The sequence below is a fragment of the Pongo pygmaeus genome, chromosome 19 (genome assembly GCF_028885625.2).
Source record: "Pongo pygmaeus isolate AG05252 chromosome 19, NHGRI_mPonPyg2-v2.0_pri, whole genome shotgun sequence".
Classification (NCBI taxonomy): domain Eukaryota; kingdom Metazoa; phylum Chordata; class Mammalia; order Primates; family Hominidae; genus Pongo; species Pongo pygmaeus.
In genome coordinates this window covers 47,501,656-47,520,711 of record NC_072392.2, presented here as the reverse complement: position 1 = coordinate 47,520,711, position 19,056 = coordinate 47,501,656, and the positions used below count along the sequence as shown (strand labels likewise).

At 35.2% G+C, this 19,056-nt stretch overlaps 1 protein-coding gene across 3 annotated transcripts in view; it reads left to right on the top strand.

The window, feature by feature from the left end:
* The window catches only part of NF1 (neurofibromin 1), a 282,604-nt gene that overhangs the window by 126,932 nt on the left and 136,616 nt on the right, over positions 1-19,056 (top strand). For 2 of the 3 annotated variants that reach the window (XM_054459933.2, XM_054459932.2), the window contains exons 14-29: positions 986-1,099; positions 3,807-3,886; positions 5,397-5,520; positions 7,050-7,205; positions 8,369-8,618; positions 9,152-9,225; positions 9,459-9,542; positions 10,961-11,401; positions 11,771-11,910; positions 12,200-12,322; positions 12,767-12,850; positions 13,994-14,110; positions 14,623-14,804; positions 14,925-15,136; positions 17,520-17,681; positions 17,827-17,930. In XM_054459933.2, the coding sequence (XP_054315908.1) occupies positions 986-1,099; positions 3,807-3,886; positions 5,397-5,520; positions 7,050-7,205; positions 8,369-8,618; positions 9,152-9,225; positions 9,459-9,542; positions 10,961-11,401; positions 11,771-11,910; positions 12,200-12,322; positions 12,767-12,850; positions 13,994-14,110; positions 14,623-14,804; positions 14,925-15,136; positions 17,520-17,681; positions 17,827-17,930 (2,447 nt within the window). The remainder of the gene's footprint in view (positions 1-985; positions 1,100-3,806; positions 3,887-5,396; positions 5,521-7,049; positions 7,206-8,368; positions 8,619-9,151; positions 9,226-9,458; positions 9,543-10,960; positions 11,402-11,770; positions 11,911-12,199; positions 12,323-12,766; positions 12,851-13,993; positions 14,111-14,622; positions 14,805-14,924; positions 15,137-17,519; positions 17,682-17,826; positions 17,931-19,056) is intronic. The other variant, XM_063656134.1, reaches the window with a different exon arrangement.

The following is a 19,056-nucleotide window of genomic DNA, read 5'->3' as shown; positions in this document are numbered from 1 at the left end:
CTTAGTACACTATATTTTTCCACGATGAAAAGGACCGAAGTATGGGTATCTGCCAATGCAAATTCTAGCCTTTGCTTTGTTACCAGCTGTGTGGATTTGGGCAGGACCTTTGTATGGGTCAAGAGGGCCATACAGGATAATCATGCAATCCTTATCCAACATGTATGTCCTTTATCTTTGATCACAATCATGTATAAGCTCAAAACCAGTAAGTTCCAAACCAGAGATACGTTCTTTAGCCAGTTTACTATTGTTGTAAAAAAAATTATTCCTCATATTGTTGATGTAATTTTTAATGGGAATTAGTGGTTTTTGTTTTCATTAGGATTTTCCCTGGACATTATTCACATTAATGAACAAGTATAGATGTGGATTAAAAGAATCCCTAACAAAAGAAGTTTTGATTTAATAAAATTTTTATTTTATTGAGATAAAAATACCATACCCACATACCATAAAATTCACCATCTTAAAGTTTACAATTCAGTTGTTTTCAGTATATTTACAAGGTTCTGCAACCATTACCACTATGTAATTCTAGAACTTTTTTTTTCTTTTTTTTTCTTTTTTCCAGATGGAGTCTCGCTCTGCCACCCGGGCTGGAGTGCAGTGGTGCAATCTCGGCTCACTGCAACCACCGCCTCCCAGCTTCAAGCGATTCTCCTGCCTCAGCCTCCCAAGTGGCTGGGACCACAGGCGCATGCCACCACGCCTGGCTAATTTTTATATTTTTAGTAGAGATAGGATTTCACCATATTGGTCAGGCTGGTCTCAAACTCCTGACTTCAGGTGATCCACCCACCACTACCTCCCAAAGTCTTGGGCTTACAGGCGTGAACCACCGCGTCCGGCCTAGTTCTAGAACATTGTTATCACCCCTAAAAGAAACTTGGTACCCTTTAGCAGTCACTGTCTATTTCTTCCTCCTTCTAATCTCTCTCGATTTATTTTTTTTTTTAATTGAAGTTTCCTTTTTTTCCTGCAGAATCCAAGAAAACAGGGGCCCGAAACCCAAGGCAGTACAGCAGAATTAATTACAGGGCTCGTCCAACTGGTCCCTCAGTCACACATGCCAGAGATTGCTCAGGAAGCAATGGAGGTAAGGGGAAAATGAATTCCAGGTTCTTGAAGGAAAGTTTGTAACTATGTACATTCATGATATTCCTTTGGTGTGTGGTTTCTGTGAGTAACAGGTAGATGTCATTTCTGGAAATGGTATGTTTATGTCTATACATTGTTTTATAAAACTCCATGGAGAAAGAAGGGGTTTACTTGCTTTATATCACATAGCAATAACATTGTACAAATTCTGATGCTTAATAAAATAGTTTGAGATTTTCTAATTGCAGTTGACTTTAAAATTTTTAAAAATATTTTTATTAAATATTAAAAATACTAATTTTTAAATTGAGACATAATTCACATACCCTCAATTTGGCCATTTTAAGTAGTTTTTTTTAAAATTTTATTATTATTATACTTTAAGTTTTAGAGTACATGTGCACAATGTGCAGGTTTGTTACATATGTATACATGTGCCATGTTGGTGTGCTGCACCCATTAACTTGTCATTTAGCATTAGGTATATCTCCTAATGCTATCCCTCCCCCCTCCCCCCTAAGTAGTTCTTATTCACACAGTTATGCAACTATCACTACTCTCTAATCCATAACATTTTTATCGCCCCAGAAAGAAACTTGACTCCCCATTCCCTCATCCCTACCAACTACTAATCTATTTTCTGTCTCTATGGATTTGCTTGTTTTAGATATTTCATATAAATAGAATCATAGAATATGTGGCCTTTTATGTCTGGCTACCTTGACTTAATGCTTTCAAGGTTCATTTATGTTGTGGTATGAATCACTGTTTTCTTCCTTTTTATTGCCAAATATTTCATTGTATGGATCTGTTTTGTTCATCTAGTTATCAGTTGGTGGACGTTTGGTGTTGTTTCTACTTTTTAGCTATTAGAAATAATGCTGCTATGAACATTTGTGTGAAAGTCTATATGTGGACATATCTCTTAAGTATATAGGAGTGGAACTGCTAAGTTGTGTGGTAACTCTGTTGAACTTTTGAGGAACTATCAAACTCTTTTTCTGAAGCAGCTGTATCATTTTATGTTCCCAGTAACAACATATGAAGGTTTTAATAGTTCTGCATCCTTGCTAACACTTGTTATAATGTGTCTTTTTGATTGTAGCCATCCTAATGTACATACTGTAAAAATGTTTATACATACCCAGTAAAAATGTTTATAAAAATGTTTTAGCACTTACTACGTAATCATTGCTTCCATTTGTGTACATTGCTATTGGTCCCGTAAATTGATACATTTCTTGTAGTCTTTTTGGAAGGCTATTTGGCAGGAGCTATACAAACATTTCATTTTTTTATACAAATAATTCAATTTCTATCACTTTAAAAATCTTATGAATATAACTCAAAAGGAAAAAGCTGCACACATAGGTACTTATTGCTCTTAATTATAATAGGAGAATATTAAGAGAGCTTTATTTACTGGGAGGAGAATGGGTTAATATTCAATAATGAGAATGGTATTTTAACTTGGTGAGCTGTTAAACATTTATTAAAACTTATATAGATCACACAACAATATGGAAAAATATGAAATGTCAAGTGAGTATACTGCATTTATGGCTTTGTTAAAACGTGGAAAATACAAAAAAAGGCAATATGAAAAGAAAATTAAAGCCTGGAAAAGGCTAACACATTTTCTTTCAATATATATTTTTAAAGTTTTATCAAACAAAAATATAGAGAATTTGTCACTTAAAAAAACTAGTGCCAGTGAATTGTACCAAGTTTTTGTACAATAGTAGCAAAATTGAATTTTAATTTGTGTTGTTTTTCCTTGATATGAGAGCTATAAATTATATAGCTTTTTAAGATTCTCACAATTAATTGCAATTTTCATTAAATATCTCAAAGTAATTAAAATAAAAATGTTTGAAATAAGATAATATGGGTCTGGCCTTTAAATGTTGATATGTTGACCAAGGACTGAAAGAAATGTCCAGAGCTTCACAGTGTCTGCTGGGTTGGGGGTGGAGGGGTGGTGGGAGGAATGTGAATTGGGATTGTAGAATTGGAGTTAAGATAGGATCAGTTCGAAGGAAGAGTTTGCGTTTTTTTTACATCTTTGATGGTTTTAATTTATGTAATAATCTATTTATATGTTATATATTGTAAATGAATTATTTAATTCCTGTTAGTGTTCTCTGAGCCAGATTCCAATTTCAGTTCTGTGGTCAATTGAAATACTTTAGAATGGATAATCTGCTATGAAATACAGAATCCATTTTGCTTCCTCTCTCTTGATTTTGAAAAATAATTGCTCTTTTCTGTTACAAGAGACTTTGTGGCAAGTGAGACAGTTTTTACTTATCTTTCACTGTGTGTATTAATTTTGGCAAGCCTTCTTACTTGGGGATTAACTTTTTGTTTCATAGAGTTCTTTAATATCTATTGAAATTATTTTGTTTGTTTCTTAAAGCAATTTTTACAGTTATATATTGTTCCAAATTCATCATTTAGCTTTATATGTACATGCCAATTAGAGTCAGAATGATGGGAATAAGATGATTTCATTCTGTCTGTATTATTCCCTAGAGGTTTGTGTTCACCAGAGTTTCTCTCTTTTTACCTTTTACTATATATTGAAACTACAAATGAAAGAGCTCAATTTCTTAGCGTTTATAAAATAAGTACTCCAGTGTTATGTTTACCAAAAATGTTTGAGTGAGTCTTCTCTTTGTCTTTCTCTTTTTTAAAAAATTCAGGCTCTGCTGGTTCTTCATCAGTTAGATAGCATTGATTTGTGGAATCCTGATGCTCCTGTAGAAACATTTTGGGAGATTAGGTATATGTACTTTTATTTTTTAAATTCAACTTTTAAATTTTATTTTGTATTTTTGTCTTGAAATATTAACTCTGTAGTACTTAGTACATTGTAAAACATACTTCCAAAGGTTTTATGGTTTTGTATTTTATTTGACTTCAAATTATTAGAATTTCTTGTTTTAACTGTAAGAAAAGTATCACAGCAATTTAGAAAATAAATTTTAAGAATAGTGCTAAATTTTGTCACCCTAACATAAGTACTGTTGTTTGGTATATTACTTTTTTCAGATTTCAATGTGGTTACTACTGTATTTTTAATAGATTTTCATAGTTATAAGCCTAGAATGATAAAATTTTGTAACAATACTGTTTTTTCAGTTTTTTGAACTATGATCTTTCATAAACTTTCTGTAATACCAATGCTTTCGATGAATGAATTAATAATGGACACCTGCTTAGAAGAAAAAAATATATACAGAATTTTGTGGTCTGCTTTCTAGATTATATAAATCATTACATTTTAATGAGCATGAAGTCACCACACTGAGGAAAATGTAAATGTGTAAACCTCAAGTTTGCCATTATCTTATAAGAATGGGTGTGCTAAGTTACTTGGCAGCTGAATTAAACCTTACTCTAGAGTAGTGCTGTCCACTAGTAATATAATGAGAACCCCATATGTTAAAGTTTTTTACTTACTACATTAAAGAGTAAAAAGAAGCAGGTAAAATTAATTGTAATATTGTTTTGTTTAACCCGGTGTATATTATCTATAATTTCAACATGTAATCAATATAAAAGTTATTAATGACATTTCATTCTCTTTTTTTTAATAAAGTCTTCAAACTTTGGTGTGTCTTTTATACTTACAGCACATCTCAATTTGAACAAGCCACACTTAAAGTGCTCAATAGCCATGTGTGGCTGGCTAGTGGCTACCATGTTAGACAGTGCAGCTCTGGAGTCGGGATCAGGAAACTTTTCTCTAAAAGGCCAGATAGTAAATATTTTAGGGTTTGTGGGTCATACAGTTTCTGTCATAACCATTCAGTTCTGCCTTTGGAGCATGAAAGTGGCCACAGACATGTGAATGAACGGGCATGGCTGTGTTTAACTAAAACTTTATATTTACAATAGCAAGTGATAGGCTAGGTTTGGCCTGTGGATGGTAGCTTGCAGACCCCCACTGTGGAGCACTGGGTTTATAGGCAGTCTCTGCTGTGCATGTGGTTTATTGTTTCTTCTTATGTCTACTACAAGGATGAGATACATGGATAGAAACACTGGGAGTTTAATGAAACATAGGGGGCTTATAAATAAATACTTGCTTTTTTCCTATAACTTGTAGACCTATTTCCTTTGATTATAATGCTGTTGACACTTTGATAACTGTTTCTCTAAAACCTTATAAGAAAAACTAAGCTTCTCTAAACTTGTATTCATTATGGGAGAATGCCATTCTTATGTCTGGTTATATCTGCATTAGGTTATTGATGATGCTAGTAACAATGAACTTTATGTTACTGCAGCTCACAAATGCTTTTTTACATCTGCAAGAAATTAACTAGTCATCAAATGCTTAGTAGCACAGAAATTCTCAAGTGGTTGCGGGAAATATTGATCTGCAGGAATAAATTTCTTCTTAAAAATAAGGTAAGCAAAATGACATATTTAAAAAATGGAAGAATATTTGGAATGGTAATGGTGAGAGATTACGAAAGTGTTTTATAGCCAAATTAGGTTCTATTTCAGCTTCTCCTTCCTCCCAGTGTTCTCAAAAGGAAATATGTGTGCAGAGGACAATGGCTGGCAAATCAGCATTTTAAAAATTATTCTGAGGCTTTGGCCTTAGAACCACACTGTTGATGAATTCTAGTTCTAGTTGAGTTAAATAGGTCTCTATGGAGCAGGCCTAGGAAAAGTGGGGGCTGCTATAACCAAAGTAGCTTGAGGAGCATATTCTATCTTTACTCTCAAGTTCATACATAAGACATAATTCATACATAAAATTTATTTTAACATATAGCTTCTATAATTTAAGAATTCTATTATGGCATAGATTTGGGAGTACTTGATTTAATGAGTTTTTGTCCAGTTCTAGAATCATAGCTCTGAGAAATCGTAAAGACCTAGATCTCATGGCTAGACTAGTCCAGAGAATTATCTATCAAGAAGCAAAAGGGAAACAGTTAAGGGTCCTCAATCTAGATTTATTTCTATTCCTCCAATAAGGGTTTCACCTCTTGAAAATATCAGGAGACTTCTTTGTTGGGGTGGAGTGAAATGTTTTGATTCTGAACTATTGAAACATGGTGAGGTTGTGGAAGATAGAGAAGAGCCTTAAATTTCTTTTAACATATGGTTTCTATAATTAATCAATTTAGGAATTCTGTTATGGCCTAGTTTTCGGAGTACTTGATTTAATGAGTTTTTATCTGGTACTAGAAGCATAGCTGTGAAAAACCTTAAATGTATGAAACTCATATCCTTTTCCGTATTTTACAGCTTGTTATTAATAAATTGTCTCTGTTTAGAAACAGACTAATGGTGAAGTGGGTTTATTCACATGTGGCTTATTTGATGTGTTAATGTAGTGGAATTGGGCATTATTCCAAAGATACAGAAAGAGATTAGACTTCAGACTTTCATGGCCTTGCCTATGGTATAATCTCCAGAATGCAAGTATGAGGAATCCAGTAATGAATTCATAGTGCCCTGGTAGGCATAGTCACTCTTATGACATACTTGGTGTATGTACATACCAGGGTTAATTACTGGTCCAGAAGAACTTAATCTCAAGAGCCAATTTCTGGTTATCCCAACATGGCACAGTATAAAATCTTATGGGAAAAAAATCTTTGTCATTGAGATCAAATTATAGTTTTCATACAGTAGATTTACATTGTTGATGTTTTACTCATGTTTATGTTAGACTTAATTTATATTTGTAGAATCTACTGTTTCTGATGATTCAGAGAATGGGAAACTGAAAGAAATTTTAAAGAATTAAGTAAATCTTATTTGTTCTAATGGGTTTCTAGTGAATCTCCTTTAAGTTGGGGCATAGAGATTGAGAGGAGAGGTTTTTTAGGAGAGTCTCAAACGGGAAGACAACTCAAATAAGTGTTTATTCCTCTTGGTTGTCAGTGCTTCAGTAAAGCTTATTTATTTATTTTTTCTAGCAGGCAGATAGAAGTTCCTGTCACTTTCTCCTTTTTTACGGGGTAGGATGTGATATTCCTTCTAGTGGGAATACCAGTCAAATGTCCATGGATCATGAAGAATTACTACGTACTCCTGGAGCCTCTCTCCGGAAGGGAAAAGGGAACTCCTCTATGGTCAGCTTCTTCTGTACTTTTCCTGTATCATTTTATGTGCTCTGTTTGTTTTCTGAATGAACTTTGGTAAATTTCATCTAGGTAATATAGTGTAATAGTGAAAAACTGCTTAGAATCTAGTTCTATTACTGCTCTTTGTGGAACTTTGGGCAAGTTCTTAACATCCTTGTTCCTCAGTTCCTCAACTTTAAAATGGGGACAGTAATAGTTCCTGCCCCAGAGTTGTTAAAGAGGGTTAAATAAAAGGATGTGTAAATAGCACTTCACACTTACAAGCTATATCTGATAATTATAATTATTATAAACCTCCACTCCATAAAAAACCCATTCATACCACAGAAGTATAGAGTTTGTACCAGCTAACAAAGGTACAGATTTATAGGGATAAAAACAAAGTATTTTGCTTCATGTTAAAGATAAGTGTTTCTGTGATTTGTGTTTGTGTGTATAATTTCTTTTAAATATAAATCATATTTCAAGTGAAAATATCACATCATTATAGAAGAGTTTATTTTCCAAACCAAAACTTTTTTCATTCCTAATTTTTAATACAACCTTGTTAAGGAAAAAACACCTAAGCAGTATGGTGTTTACTAATGTCTGTTTTACTTGTAGAATTTGCATTTATTTTGTCAATTATTTTCTCCATTTCATGTTTGGAGAATAAGTAATTCAGAATCAAATATATCTTCTACAGCAATATTTAGTTCTTGTTTATGCCCTTGTTTCAATGAGTGCTGCAGTGTACTTATTTTATTACTTCCCTATAGCAAGTAGATAGAATTTCCTGTTACTTCCTCTTTTTTTGTCATTTCTAATTGACTGGGAGGTACATTATATTGTTACTGCAGTAGATTTACGTTATGGTGTTTACCTGTCCATGTTAGAATCAGTTTACATTTCTGGTATCTGGAATAGGATAATATCTATTTGATTTGAACTTGAACAGATAGTAGTATTATGTTGGTCCAGATAATCTCATTTCTCATTTGGACAAGATATTTTGGGGTTTGAAAAATTCCTATAATGATTAAAGAAAAAGCTCTTGTGAGTTATTGTATGCTGAGACACACACACACACATGCACAGTTTATTGCATTGTTAGATTTTATACATAAAATTACCCAAGCTGCAAATATATGTCTTCCACCCTTGACTCTCAGGATAGTGCAGCAGGATGCAGTGGAACCCCCCCGATTTGCCGACAAGCCCAGACCAAACTAGAAGTGGCCCTGTACATGTTTCTGTGGAACCCTGACACTGAAGCTGTTCTGGTTGCCATGTCCTGTTTCCGCCACCTCTGTGAGGAAGCAGATATCCGGTGTGGGGTGGATGAAGTGTCAGTGCATAACCTCTTGCCCAACTATAACACATTCATGGAGTTTGCCTCTGTCAGCAATATGATGTCAACAGGTAAATGTGAATAGTGGTTTTTTTAACTCAGACTACCCCAAAGCACATGGCATCTGATTTTGAGAATGTATTTAAGGTCACTACTTTGTAAGTTTACAGAGGAAATTCAAGTAGCTTACTTGAAATCCTTTTCTGAACAAAGTAAGATGAAAATAAAAAGCATTTGAAATAAATTGTTAGTCTTCCACTGAGTTGTTGATATGCTATACATTTTAAAAATAACTGGCAGTATATGTTACTATCAGTTATGATTATGTAATTTACTCTGCCTAAGTTGTAGATAGTGAAGTTTTACAAACATTGGCATATGTTTTGAGTAAATTATAGGTGGGAATAGCTGTTTTATTCTGTGGACATTGTAGAGTCCAAGATAAGTACCTTTCCTGTGAGGTTAGTGAAAGGAAGTTTTTGGCTTTATCATTTGAAGCATTTGCTCTGCTCTTCCTACTCCTTTTGGGTGGGGCTTATCAGGTTCTCCATCGGCAGGCAGGGCTCTAAGTGCAGTAACTTGATTTGTTGTTGTATTTGCTTAGGAAGAGCAGCACTTCAGAAAAGAGTAATGGCACTGCTGAGGCGCATTGAGCATCCCACTGCAGGAAACACTGAGGTATGCCCTTAGCAACAGAAACATCCCTCCCAAGCGCCCACCCTCAATTTGGAAGCCTCTTGTTACATGTGTGTGATCAGGAATAGCTTTTGAAGTAAATCCAAGATATGTGCATATTACAAGTATAATATCTGAGTATTTAATATACATCAAGTTTGAAACTTGGCTGTAGCTGATTGATGTTTAGCTCTAGACTTAAAGTTGCTTTCAAGTGATAATTGCCTTCATTTTAGGCTTGGGAAGATACACATGCAAAATGGGAACAAGCAACAAAACTAATCCTTAACTATCCAAAAGCCAAAATGGAAGATGGCCAGGTAAGTTTGTAAAGTTGACTTTTGTCTATTAACTGATCTGCTAAATATTTATACTTCACTTTGATAATCTTTCATGAGTTGCTCAGTAAAGTAAACATATAGTTGTCTGAAGACTGATATTTAGTTGTGGTTTATCTAGAACTGTACTTCGTAATATGGTAGCCACTAGCTATGTGTGACTATTTAACTTAAATTTTAACATAATTAAAATTAAATAAAATTTAGTTCCTCAATCATATAGTAGCCACATTGCAAGTACCAGTAGCCACATATGACAATTACTTACTCTATTGGACAGCAGAGAGAGAAAATGTTCCTGTCATCACAGAAATACTGGGCAGCACTGCTAGAGACTGTTTGTTGCAGAGACCATTTCTTTATCTTTTCTTGCTCTTTCTCCCTTCATCAGGGTGTTTCACAGAATTTTCAGAAAAGGAGCAACAGAGGTAGAGAAAAATTAACATGGAAACAATTCATTTTGCTATTTTGTTAGGTATTCTAATTAAGGAATGTCTTAGGCAGTAGATTGAACCCATAGAGTAAATGAAATTTTAAAATGTGGACAGTTCATTCAACTATTACTATTGACTATATTATCTGTTACTTTGGAAATTAATGATCAGTTAGTGTTTGTGTGTATTTGATTTGTAATGTTCATATTGCTCTCATTATTAGGTGATTTATAAAAACTGGTTATTCCTCCATGGTTTTTTTGTCATGCTTAATTACAATAGAAAAAAGTTATATTTTTACAAAGCAAATGTGTGTACCTAATACCTTTATTTGGAGGGGACATGTAGCTTTAGAATGAAAGCTTTTGGGGGGATAACTGTTTTATATAATTACATACCATACAATTCACCCATTTAAAGTGTCCAGTTCAGTGACTGTTTTTAATATATTCACAGAGTTGTGCAACCATCACCACAATCAAGTTTTAGAACAATTTCATCAATTGAGGAAAAAACCCTGTACCCTTTAGCTATCTCTGTCTCTAACCAACCCCCACCCACTTTCTTGCCTCTCTTCCCCCAACTTCTCTAGCCCTGGGCAAACACGAATCTACTTTCTGTCTCTGTAGATTTGCCTATTCTGGATATTTTCTGTAAATGGAATTATAGAATATGCAGGCTTTTGTGATTAGCTTCTTTCACTTAGCATGATGTTTCCAGGGTTCATCCATGTGAAATCAAAACTTTTTAAAAGAAATTTGATACTCCGGTGATTATATTAGTGTATGATAAAAATAGATCAGTGGCTCTTTAAAAATGTATATGGTAATTTTAGGGGTTGATTTTAATGTATTTTTTACATTTTTTGTACTTTTGTCATGGAAGAAATGTTGGATAAAGCATAATTTGTCAAGTCTCAACCAATTAAGGTTTAATTCATGCTTTGCACAAAAATTTTGTGTTTAGGCTGCTGAAAGCCTTCACAAGACCATTGTTAAGAGGCGAATGTCCCATGTGAGTGGAGGAGGATCCATAGATTTGTCTGACACAGACTCCCTACAGGAATGGATCAACATGACTGGCTTCCTTTGTGCCCTTGGGGGAGTGTGCCTCCAGCAGAGAAGCAATTCTGGCCTGGCAACCTATAGCCCACCCATGGGTCCAGTCAGTGAACGTAAGGGTTCTATGATTTCAGTGATGTCCTCAGAGGGAAACGCAGATACACCTGTCAGCAAATTTATGGATCGGCTGTTGTCCTTAATGGTGTGTAACCATGAGAAAGTGGGACTTCAAATACGGACCAATGTTAAGGATCTGGTGGGTCTAGAATTGAGTCCTGCTCTGTATCCAATGCTATTTAACAAATTGAAGAATACCATCAGCAAGTTTTTTGACTCCCAAGGACAGGTAAAGTGTTCTCTTATTTTTCACCTTTCCCTATGAATAGAGTGACTTGTTTGAAATAAGCCTTTTTCTTTCAGATTATTTAAATTAGGTACTCACAGTTTTTAAAAATTTCCAAAAAATTGCAGAAAGAAGAGTCATCTCAATGTAGGGGTCAGCTTGCCTCTTAGGAACTCTGGTGTGTATGCGTGCCTAAGGGTATACATGCCCTGTGTATGGGTACGAGTGTCTGCGTATATCTGTATGCTTATTTGGCTCTGTGCCTGTGGGTGCACTTACTCTGTGTGTTTAGATCAGTCAGTTTCATCTCTCTAGGGGGTCTGTCTTCTGGGCATTGATGACAAATCATTAATGTATTTGTTCTTTCTTTAGGTTTTATTGACTGATACCAATACTCAATTTGTAGAACAAACCATAGCTATAATGAAGAACTTGCTAGATAATCATACTGAAGGCAGCTCTGAACATCTAGGGCAAGCTAGCATTGAAACAATGATGTTAAATCTGGTCAGGTAAGCATTCTACTGAAATGTAGCAGAAACATTTTAAGAGATAAGAAAAACCTCTTACACACTGATTGATATTGGTAGTAATTGATAAAATAATTTGCCATTCTTTACTGCACACAAACTAGGGTGTGACAGTAAGGTAACCAGAAATTGTGTACGTTCTTTTCTAAATAAATATCTTATTGTTTTCAAACTTACATTTAATTCGTTTTACTTGATGACTAAAGTATTTTGAATGCCTTCTCTTTTGTCTATATCTCATAATTTTTTTATTGTGTCTATGTCTATATAGGTATGTTCGTGTGCTTGGGAATATGGTCCATGCAATTCAAATAAAAACGAAACTGTGTCAATTAGTTGAAGTAATGATGGCAAGGAGAGATGACCTCTCATTTTGCCAAGAGATGAAATTTAGGTGAGTTCTCAAAAGAGCAACGTAGGGTCTTGTAAATCTTAATATGTTCAATGAAGTACAGAAAAAGAGTAGATATGTGGTTATTGGTAGAAAGGAGGACATGAAAAGAGAGCAATTTGCATGTTTGTTTTTCTCTACATCTCTTCTCAAATTTCCCTAAGCTTTGTGCCTGTGACAATGCTCCCTTTTTCTAAAACTGTGCTATACTTGAGCTAAGAATTTGATTCTGTTTTCAATCTGATACCATAACTAAGGGCCATGATGGAGGATAAATATCCATGTTGCTTTTATGTCTGTGATAGCAGTATCTCTTTTATAAAGTCGTCATGTCACTTAGGTTATCTGGCAAATTATTTGCACTATAAGAAATCTTACCTGACTAAAGGTGTGTGTGTGGCTTCAGAAAAATTGTTTGCTGTTTCTCTTTTCTCCACCATTCTATAGGAATAAGATGGTAGAATACTTGACAGACTGGGTTATGGGGACATCAAACCAAGCAGCAGATGATGATGTAAAATGTCTTACAAGGTAAAAAAAAAAAGAATGACCTTCAAGTATTAGTGGGTTTTACTGTGAGAATTATAACTACTTAATTACAGCTTTATACTTGTATTTTATGTGTATTTAAACTTTTTAGATGTCAAACTTTTGTGTTTGAAATACGTAAAGACTAATCTTTATTACTGCTTTTTTTTGACTGATAGACTTTCAGTAAAATTAAATATGAAAGAGCGATATGTTTGGGAAGTTAGTGTTGTCAGTTTATGAAGAATAGTCTACAGTTATTGGGAAATAAGATACATAAAGCCTCAGATTGCATTTGTGTTATGATTAGATAGATAAAGGTATTATTTGAGGAACTCATTGTGTTGAATCTTTGTAAGAAATAATTGATTTCCTGATTCAAGCACCAGAGACAGAAAAAAAAGGAAGTAATCAAGTCTGCTTTAATGATACTTATTGACACATATCAGAAAGTGATTAAACACTATGGACTGTATAATAAGCATTCACATACGTTTCTTTGACCAAGCCTAGCTTTATAATACAGTCTTCTCTCAGTATCTGTCAGGGATTGGTTCCAGGAACCGCTCCCCAAACCCCTGCCCACATCTTACTCCCATGAACACTAAAATCCACAGATGCTCAAGTCCCTGACATAAGATGTCATGGTATTTGCATATAAACTATACACATCCTCTCATATATTTTTAATTATATTTAGATTACTTATAATATCTAATACAATATAAATGTTATATAAATAGTTGTTATACCATATTGTTTAGGGAATAACAAAAAAAAAAATCTGTACATATTGAGTACAGATGAAACCCTACTTTTTTTCCCCCCAAATATTTTCAATCCATGGGTGGTTGAATCCATGGATATAGAACTCACTGATACAGAGGGCCCATTGTACATGCTTCTGATTTAAGGTAGCCATTTTGCCAAGATTACTTTGTAGAAAGTAAGTATTACCTTCTCCCCATTTGAGATGATTTTGTATTCTGGGATCTGCGTATTAACTCAAATTATTTGGGTTGTGCTAATAATTTGTTTAATGAAATAGGAAGTTCCTAAGGTTTATATCTGTTAGTAAGAGGTTTATTTGAGGGGAAGTGAAAGAACCTGAAAGATTCATGGTCTCTAAATTTTTTTTTTTCCCAGAGATTTGGACCAGGCAAGCATGGAAGCAGTAGTTTCACTTCTAGCTGGTCTCCCTCTGCAGCCTGAAGAAGGAGATGGTGTGGAATTGATGGAAGCCAAATCGCAGTTATTTCTTAAGTAAATTTCAGTCACCAAAAAATATAAAGCAAAAAGCAAATAAAGCCCCCTACCACACAAAAAAAGCAAAGAAATAATCCCCATGACAGGACTAGGATAGGAAAATAACTGTGTTTTGTGATTTTTTTTAAAGAAAATAATATGATCAGTGAAATTTTGCTTATAATAAAACCCAGATTGCTTCATTAAGTCATTTATAAAAGTGACATTGTCTAAGCTGTTTGGACCACTAATTTTATATACTAACATTAAAAGTGACACGTTTACCAGGTAACATTGCATCTATTTTGATGCTTATGTTATGAAAGGTATACTAGGCTATATCAGGTAAAATCATGTCCAACAAAGCACACTTCATAATAAGCCACCCTGGCTGATTATCCCGAGACAGGAGAGAAACAGTTAACCCAGGGCCATTCACACCATGCACATATGATTGTTTTGGAATGTCTGGTTAGCTTTCTAGTTGATACGGCCTTCGCTATGTAAAGGTCAGTCTTTTTATTTCTCAGATACTTCACATTATTTATGAACCTTTTGAATGACTGCAGTGAAGTTGAAGATGAAAGTACACAAACAGGTGGCAGGAAACGTGGCATGTCTCGGAGGCTGGCATCACTGAGGCACTGTACAGTCCTTGCAATGTCAAACTTACTCAATGCCAACGTAGACAGTGGTCTCATGCACTCCATAGGTGAGATCAAATGAAAGTTTCATATAGAAATACAAAACCTAGAGAACTGGCATGTAAGAGAAGCAAAAATTACTTCAGCAAGGCCATGTTAGTAAATTTGCATCTGTTTGTCCACATTAGGCTTAGGTTACCACAAGGATCTCCAGACAAGAGCTACATTTATGGAAGTTCTGACAAAAATCCTTCAACAAGGCACAGAATTTGACACACTTGCAGAAACGGTATTGGCTGATCGGTTTGAGAGATTGGTGGAACTGGTCACAATGATGGGTGATCAAGGAGAACTCCCTATAGCGATGGCTCTGGCCAATGTGGTTCCTTGTTCTCAGTGGGTAAGTGCATAGAGTATGTGGGGAAGAAAAGTGCCTGGCACATAGCAAATCCTTCAGAATATATTTGTTCAATAATTGTTTGTTGAATGAATTGATAAAATTTTAGGGCCAGAAGAAAGATGTTTAGTTAGGTGATTTTTCAGCTGTAGGGAAGTGGTTGGCACCACTAGACCTGACTAGTGTTGTATATCATTTCATCCTACTAAAAAATTCCATTTAAACACTAATTAAAAATCGCTGATCTACTCTGGTGTCTTCATATATTTGATAAGGTAATTAGGTTAAACCTAATTTTAGTTAGTTGTTGCAACGCTGGAATTGGAATCCATGATTTGTGCCTGTTTACTACCTCCAGTTTGCTATTCTTTTCCCCATAATGTCTTATACAGTTTTTTTAAAATTTAAGCACTGTATTTGCATTTGAGATTATGATATTGTTTATTTTAAACACTGAAAGTGTCATATGGCTATGTCTCTCTCTTAATTTAATGAAAAATTTTCCTAAAATCACATCATTCTTAATACATGCTAAAACGTTGAGAAGGGTTGTTGTTCCTTTCCAGTGTTAAAAGGCTATTTGCTTTTTGGTGTACCAAAACTCATTTCAGTTATAGTAAATTATGACTAATAAGGTAATCTGTCCTTGTTAACAAATCTGTATTTGTTATACCTGTACTTAAAGTAAAATTCAAACTCCTTATCCTACAAGGCTCTACCTGATCTGGGCCCTACCTCATCTCTAACATCATCTTATGCTATTTTCCTTCTTGTTCACCAAAGCCACACCAGCTACCTTTCTGTCCCTCCTTGTTAGACTTATTTCTGCTTTAGAGCACCCTTGCTGCTGCCACCACCTGAAATGCTTCTCCTCTGGTATTTTATTTTGGTGAGAACACCTAGCATGAGATCTACCCTCTAACAGATTTTTAAGTGTATAATACAGTATTGCTGTCTGTAGGCACAATGCTGCACAGCAGATCTCTAGAACTTACCTTGTATAACTGAAATTTTATACTCATTGATTAGCAACAGCCCCAAATTATTGAAACCTCCTTGAAGCCTAAAATTCACAAATGTTCAAATGTTTTGAAAATGGATATTCTGAATTATCTTATTAGCATCTGCCTATAATTAGCACTGAAAATACTCAGTAATTTTTTTAATAAAGAATCAGTTAAGGGCCGGGTGTGGTGGCTCACGCCTGTAATCCCAGCACTTTGGGAGGCTGAGGCGGGAGGAACACAAGGTCAGGAGATCGAGACCATCCTGGCTAACACCATGAAACCCTGTCTCTACTAAAAAAATACAAAAAAAATTAGCTGGGCGTGGTGGCAGGCGCCAATAGTCCCAGCTACTTGGGAGGCTGAGGCAGGAGAATGGCGTGAACCTGGGAGGGTTGCAGTGAGCCAAGATCACGCCACTGCACTCCAGCCTGGGCAACAGAGCGAGACTCCGTCTCAAAAAAAAAAAAGCATCAGTTAAGTTCAAGTAGCTTTAATTCGTTGAGTTTTATATTAAATGACTTTGAGAAGGAATTTTCTGTTAGGCCAGATCTCACCTGCCACATTATTGTAATCCTGGGATCAGGCAAGAATTAGAGAGCTATGGGCCATGATCCTGGCCTTTGTTGTTACTGCTTGAGGATGGAGGCATCTTTCTATGGCTACCCCTATTCTCTATAAATTTCTTCTTATCATGTGATTAAACAGTGATTTACCATTAGATCATTTTTTCTTGAGTGTACCCCAAACTGTTTTACTACAGAGAGTTATAAAGGATGTCATTTAGGTAATAGAAATTTCAGCCCTCATCTTTATGCCCCTAGCTTTGTGTGTAAATCTGGCTGATCTCTGGGTTCTGAATGCCCAATTCCTTTTCTTCCTGATTTCTCAAAAATCCTATAGTCTTTCTGTTTTTGTTGTGTCTCTGCCTAGTATATATTCAGTATTTGCTGAGTTCCCCTGACTGTATGAGAAGAGAGTAGAACTCTTCTGATCATCAATCTTATTTCTGCTCTGTGCAAATGCTTGTACAAATCAAACTAAATTCTTTGCTGTCATCTTCTGTGTCTGCTCTCTTTCATTTTGTGATGTAATTTGAGCTGAATCTTGGAGATTTTGTCTCCTGGTAAAGCGTAGGCCTCTCTTAATAGCTTTTACCAGTTAATCCTTGGAATTAACAGCTATCATAGACATTGTATATAGTCATCTATCATAAACAATGTACACCATTAAATCTCAGGATAAATACTAATCAGTCACCATTTGCCTTAATTTAGCAAGTGGTTGTCAACTTTGGGTTTACATTTTTGCTACTCTTTAGCTTCCTACCTAAGAATAAAAATGGGATTGTTTGCACTAACCTGATTTTGTTTTGTTCTCAGGATGAACTAGCTCGAGTTCTGGTTACTCTGTTTGATTCTCGGCATTTACTCTACCAACTGCTCTGGAACATGTTTTCTAAAGAAGTAGAATTGGCAGACTCCATGCAGACTCTCTTCCGAGGCAACAGCTTGGCCAGTAAAATAATGACATTCTGTTTCAAGGTTTGTATCATTCATTTTGTGTGCATGTGTGTGCTGAGGTATGTCAAGTAATGATTATGTACAGAATGTGCAGGGCTGATTGTCCTCTTTTAAGGTAAAACATATGGAGCAGGTATAATAAACTCCTATTCGTGTATTTCTATAGGTATATGGTGCTACCTATCTACAAAAACTCCTGGATCCTTTATTACGAATTGTGATCACATCCGCTGATTGGCAACATGTTAGCTTTGAAGTGGATCCTACCAGGTTTGTCATCTTTTCACATAGAACTGCTCTGTTTTTTGTTTTTTGTTTTTTTTTACTAACACTGCATGAAGCAAGGCACCTTCTCCCCTTGATCATTAAAATTAGTTTTTAATTGTAAAAGTTATATACAAATACATGTTTCTTTAATGATATCTGTAATTTTTTTTAAGGTATCCTTTTATTTGCCTTAGATCCAGAGACAAACTAGAGAAAGGTGTCTTTGACTTCCACCTCCAGAGACTGTTACTAGTTAAGTCTGTTCCCCTGTCCTTTTTCCATGCATTTACATATTCATGTGCAGTTACTTGCATGCATACTCTTTTTCTAACTCACTTCTTCTCCTATGATGAGGAGTGACTTTAAGAGAAGGGAAAGAGGCAAATAGGTAATGCAGGGTGCAGTTTATTTATTTGTCTTTTTTTTTTTTTTAATTTGAGACAGAGTCTCACTCTGCCATTCAGGCTGGAGTGCACTGGCGCAGTCTCGGCTCACTGCAACCTCTGCCTCCCAGGTTCGTGTGATTCTCCTGCCTCAGCCTCCTGAGTAGCTGGGATTACAGGTGTGCGCCACCACGCCCAGCTAATTTTTTTTTTTTTTTTTTGTATTTTTAGTAGAGACGGTGTTTCACCATGTTGGCCAGACTGGTCTCAAACTCCTGACCTCAGGTGATCCGCCTGCCCTGGCCTTCAAAAGTACTGGGATTACAGGTGTGAGCCACCATGCCCAGCCCAGAGTGCAGTTTAAACCACCATTTCTGTGAAGCTTTCTCTGCCTGTTACCAGGTACTACTCACTAACAAAGAAATATGCTTTGTTCTGTGCTGTGCACCACCATTGTAACAATTGTGACGATTTATGAGTTTCTCTCTTCTCTAGACTGTTTGCTCTTTTACATTTTTACATCTTTATATCCTTCCATGAGTATTTAGCATGGTGTCTGCCTTATAGTGAACATTTTATAAATATTTGTTAAGTGAATGAATTTTAACTGAATATCTTATGCTTGCTTTTCCTAAGCCACATGTTAAGTAAGATGTTCTTGTCTGTCTTTCAGTTAGGACTTTATTTTTTACTTTTAAGTTCAGAGCTTCTTGATGATTGTTCTTCCTAAATAATTATTATTTAGC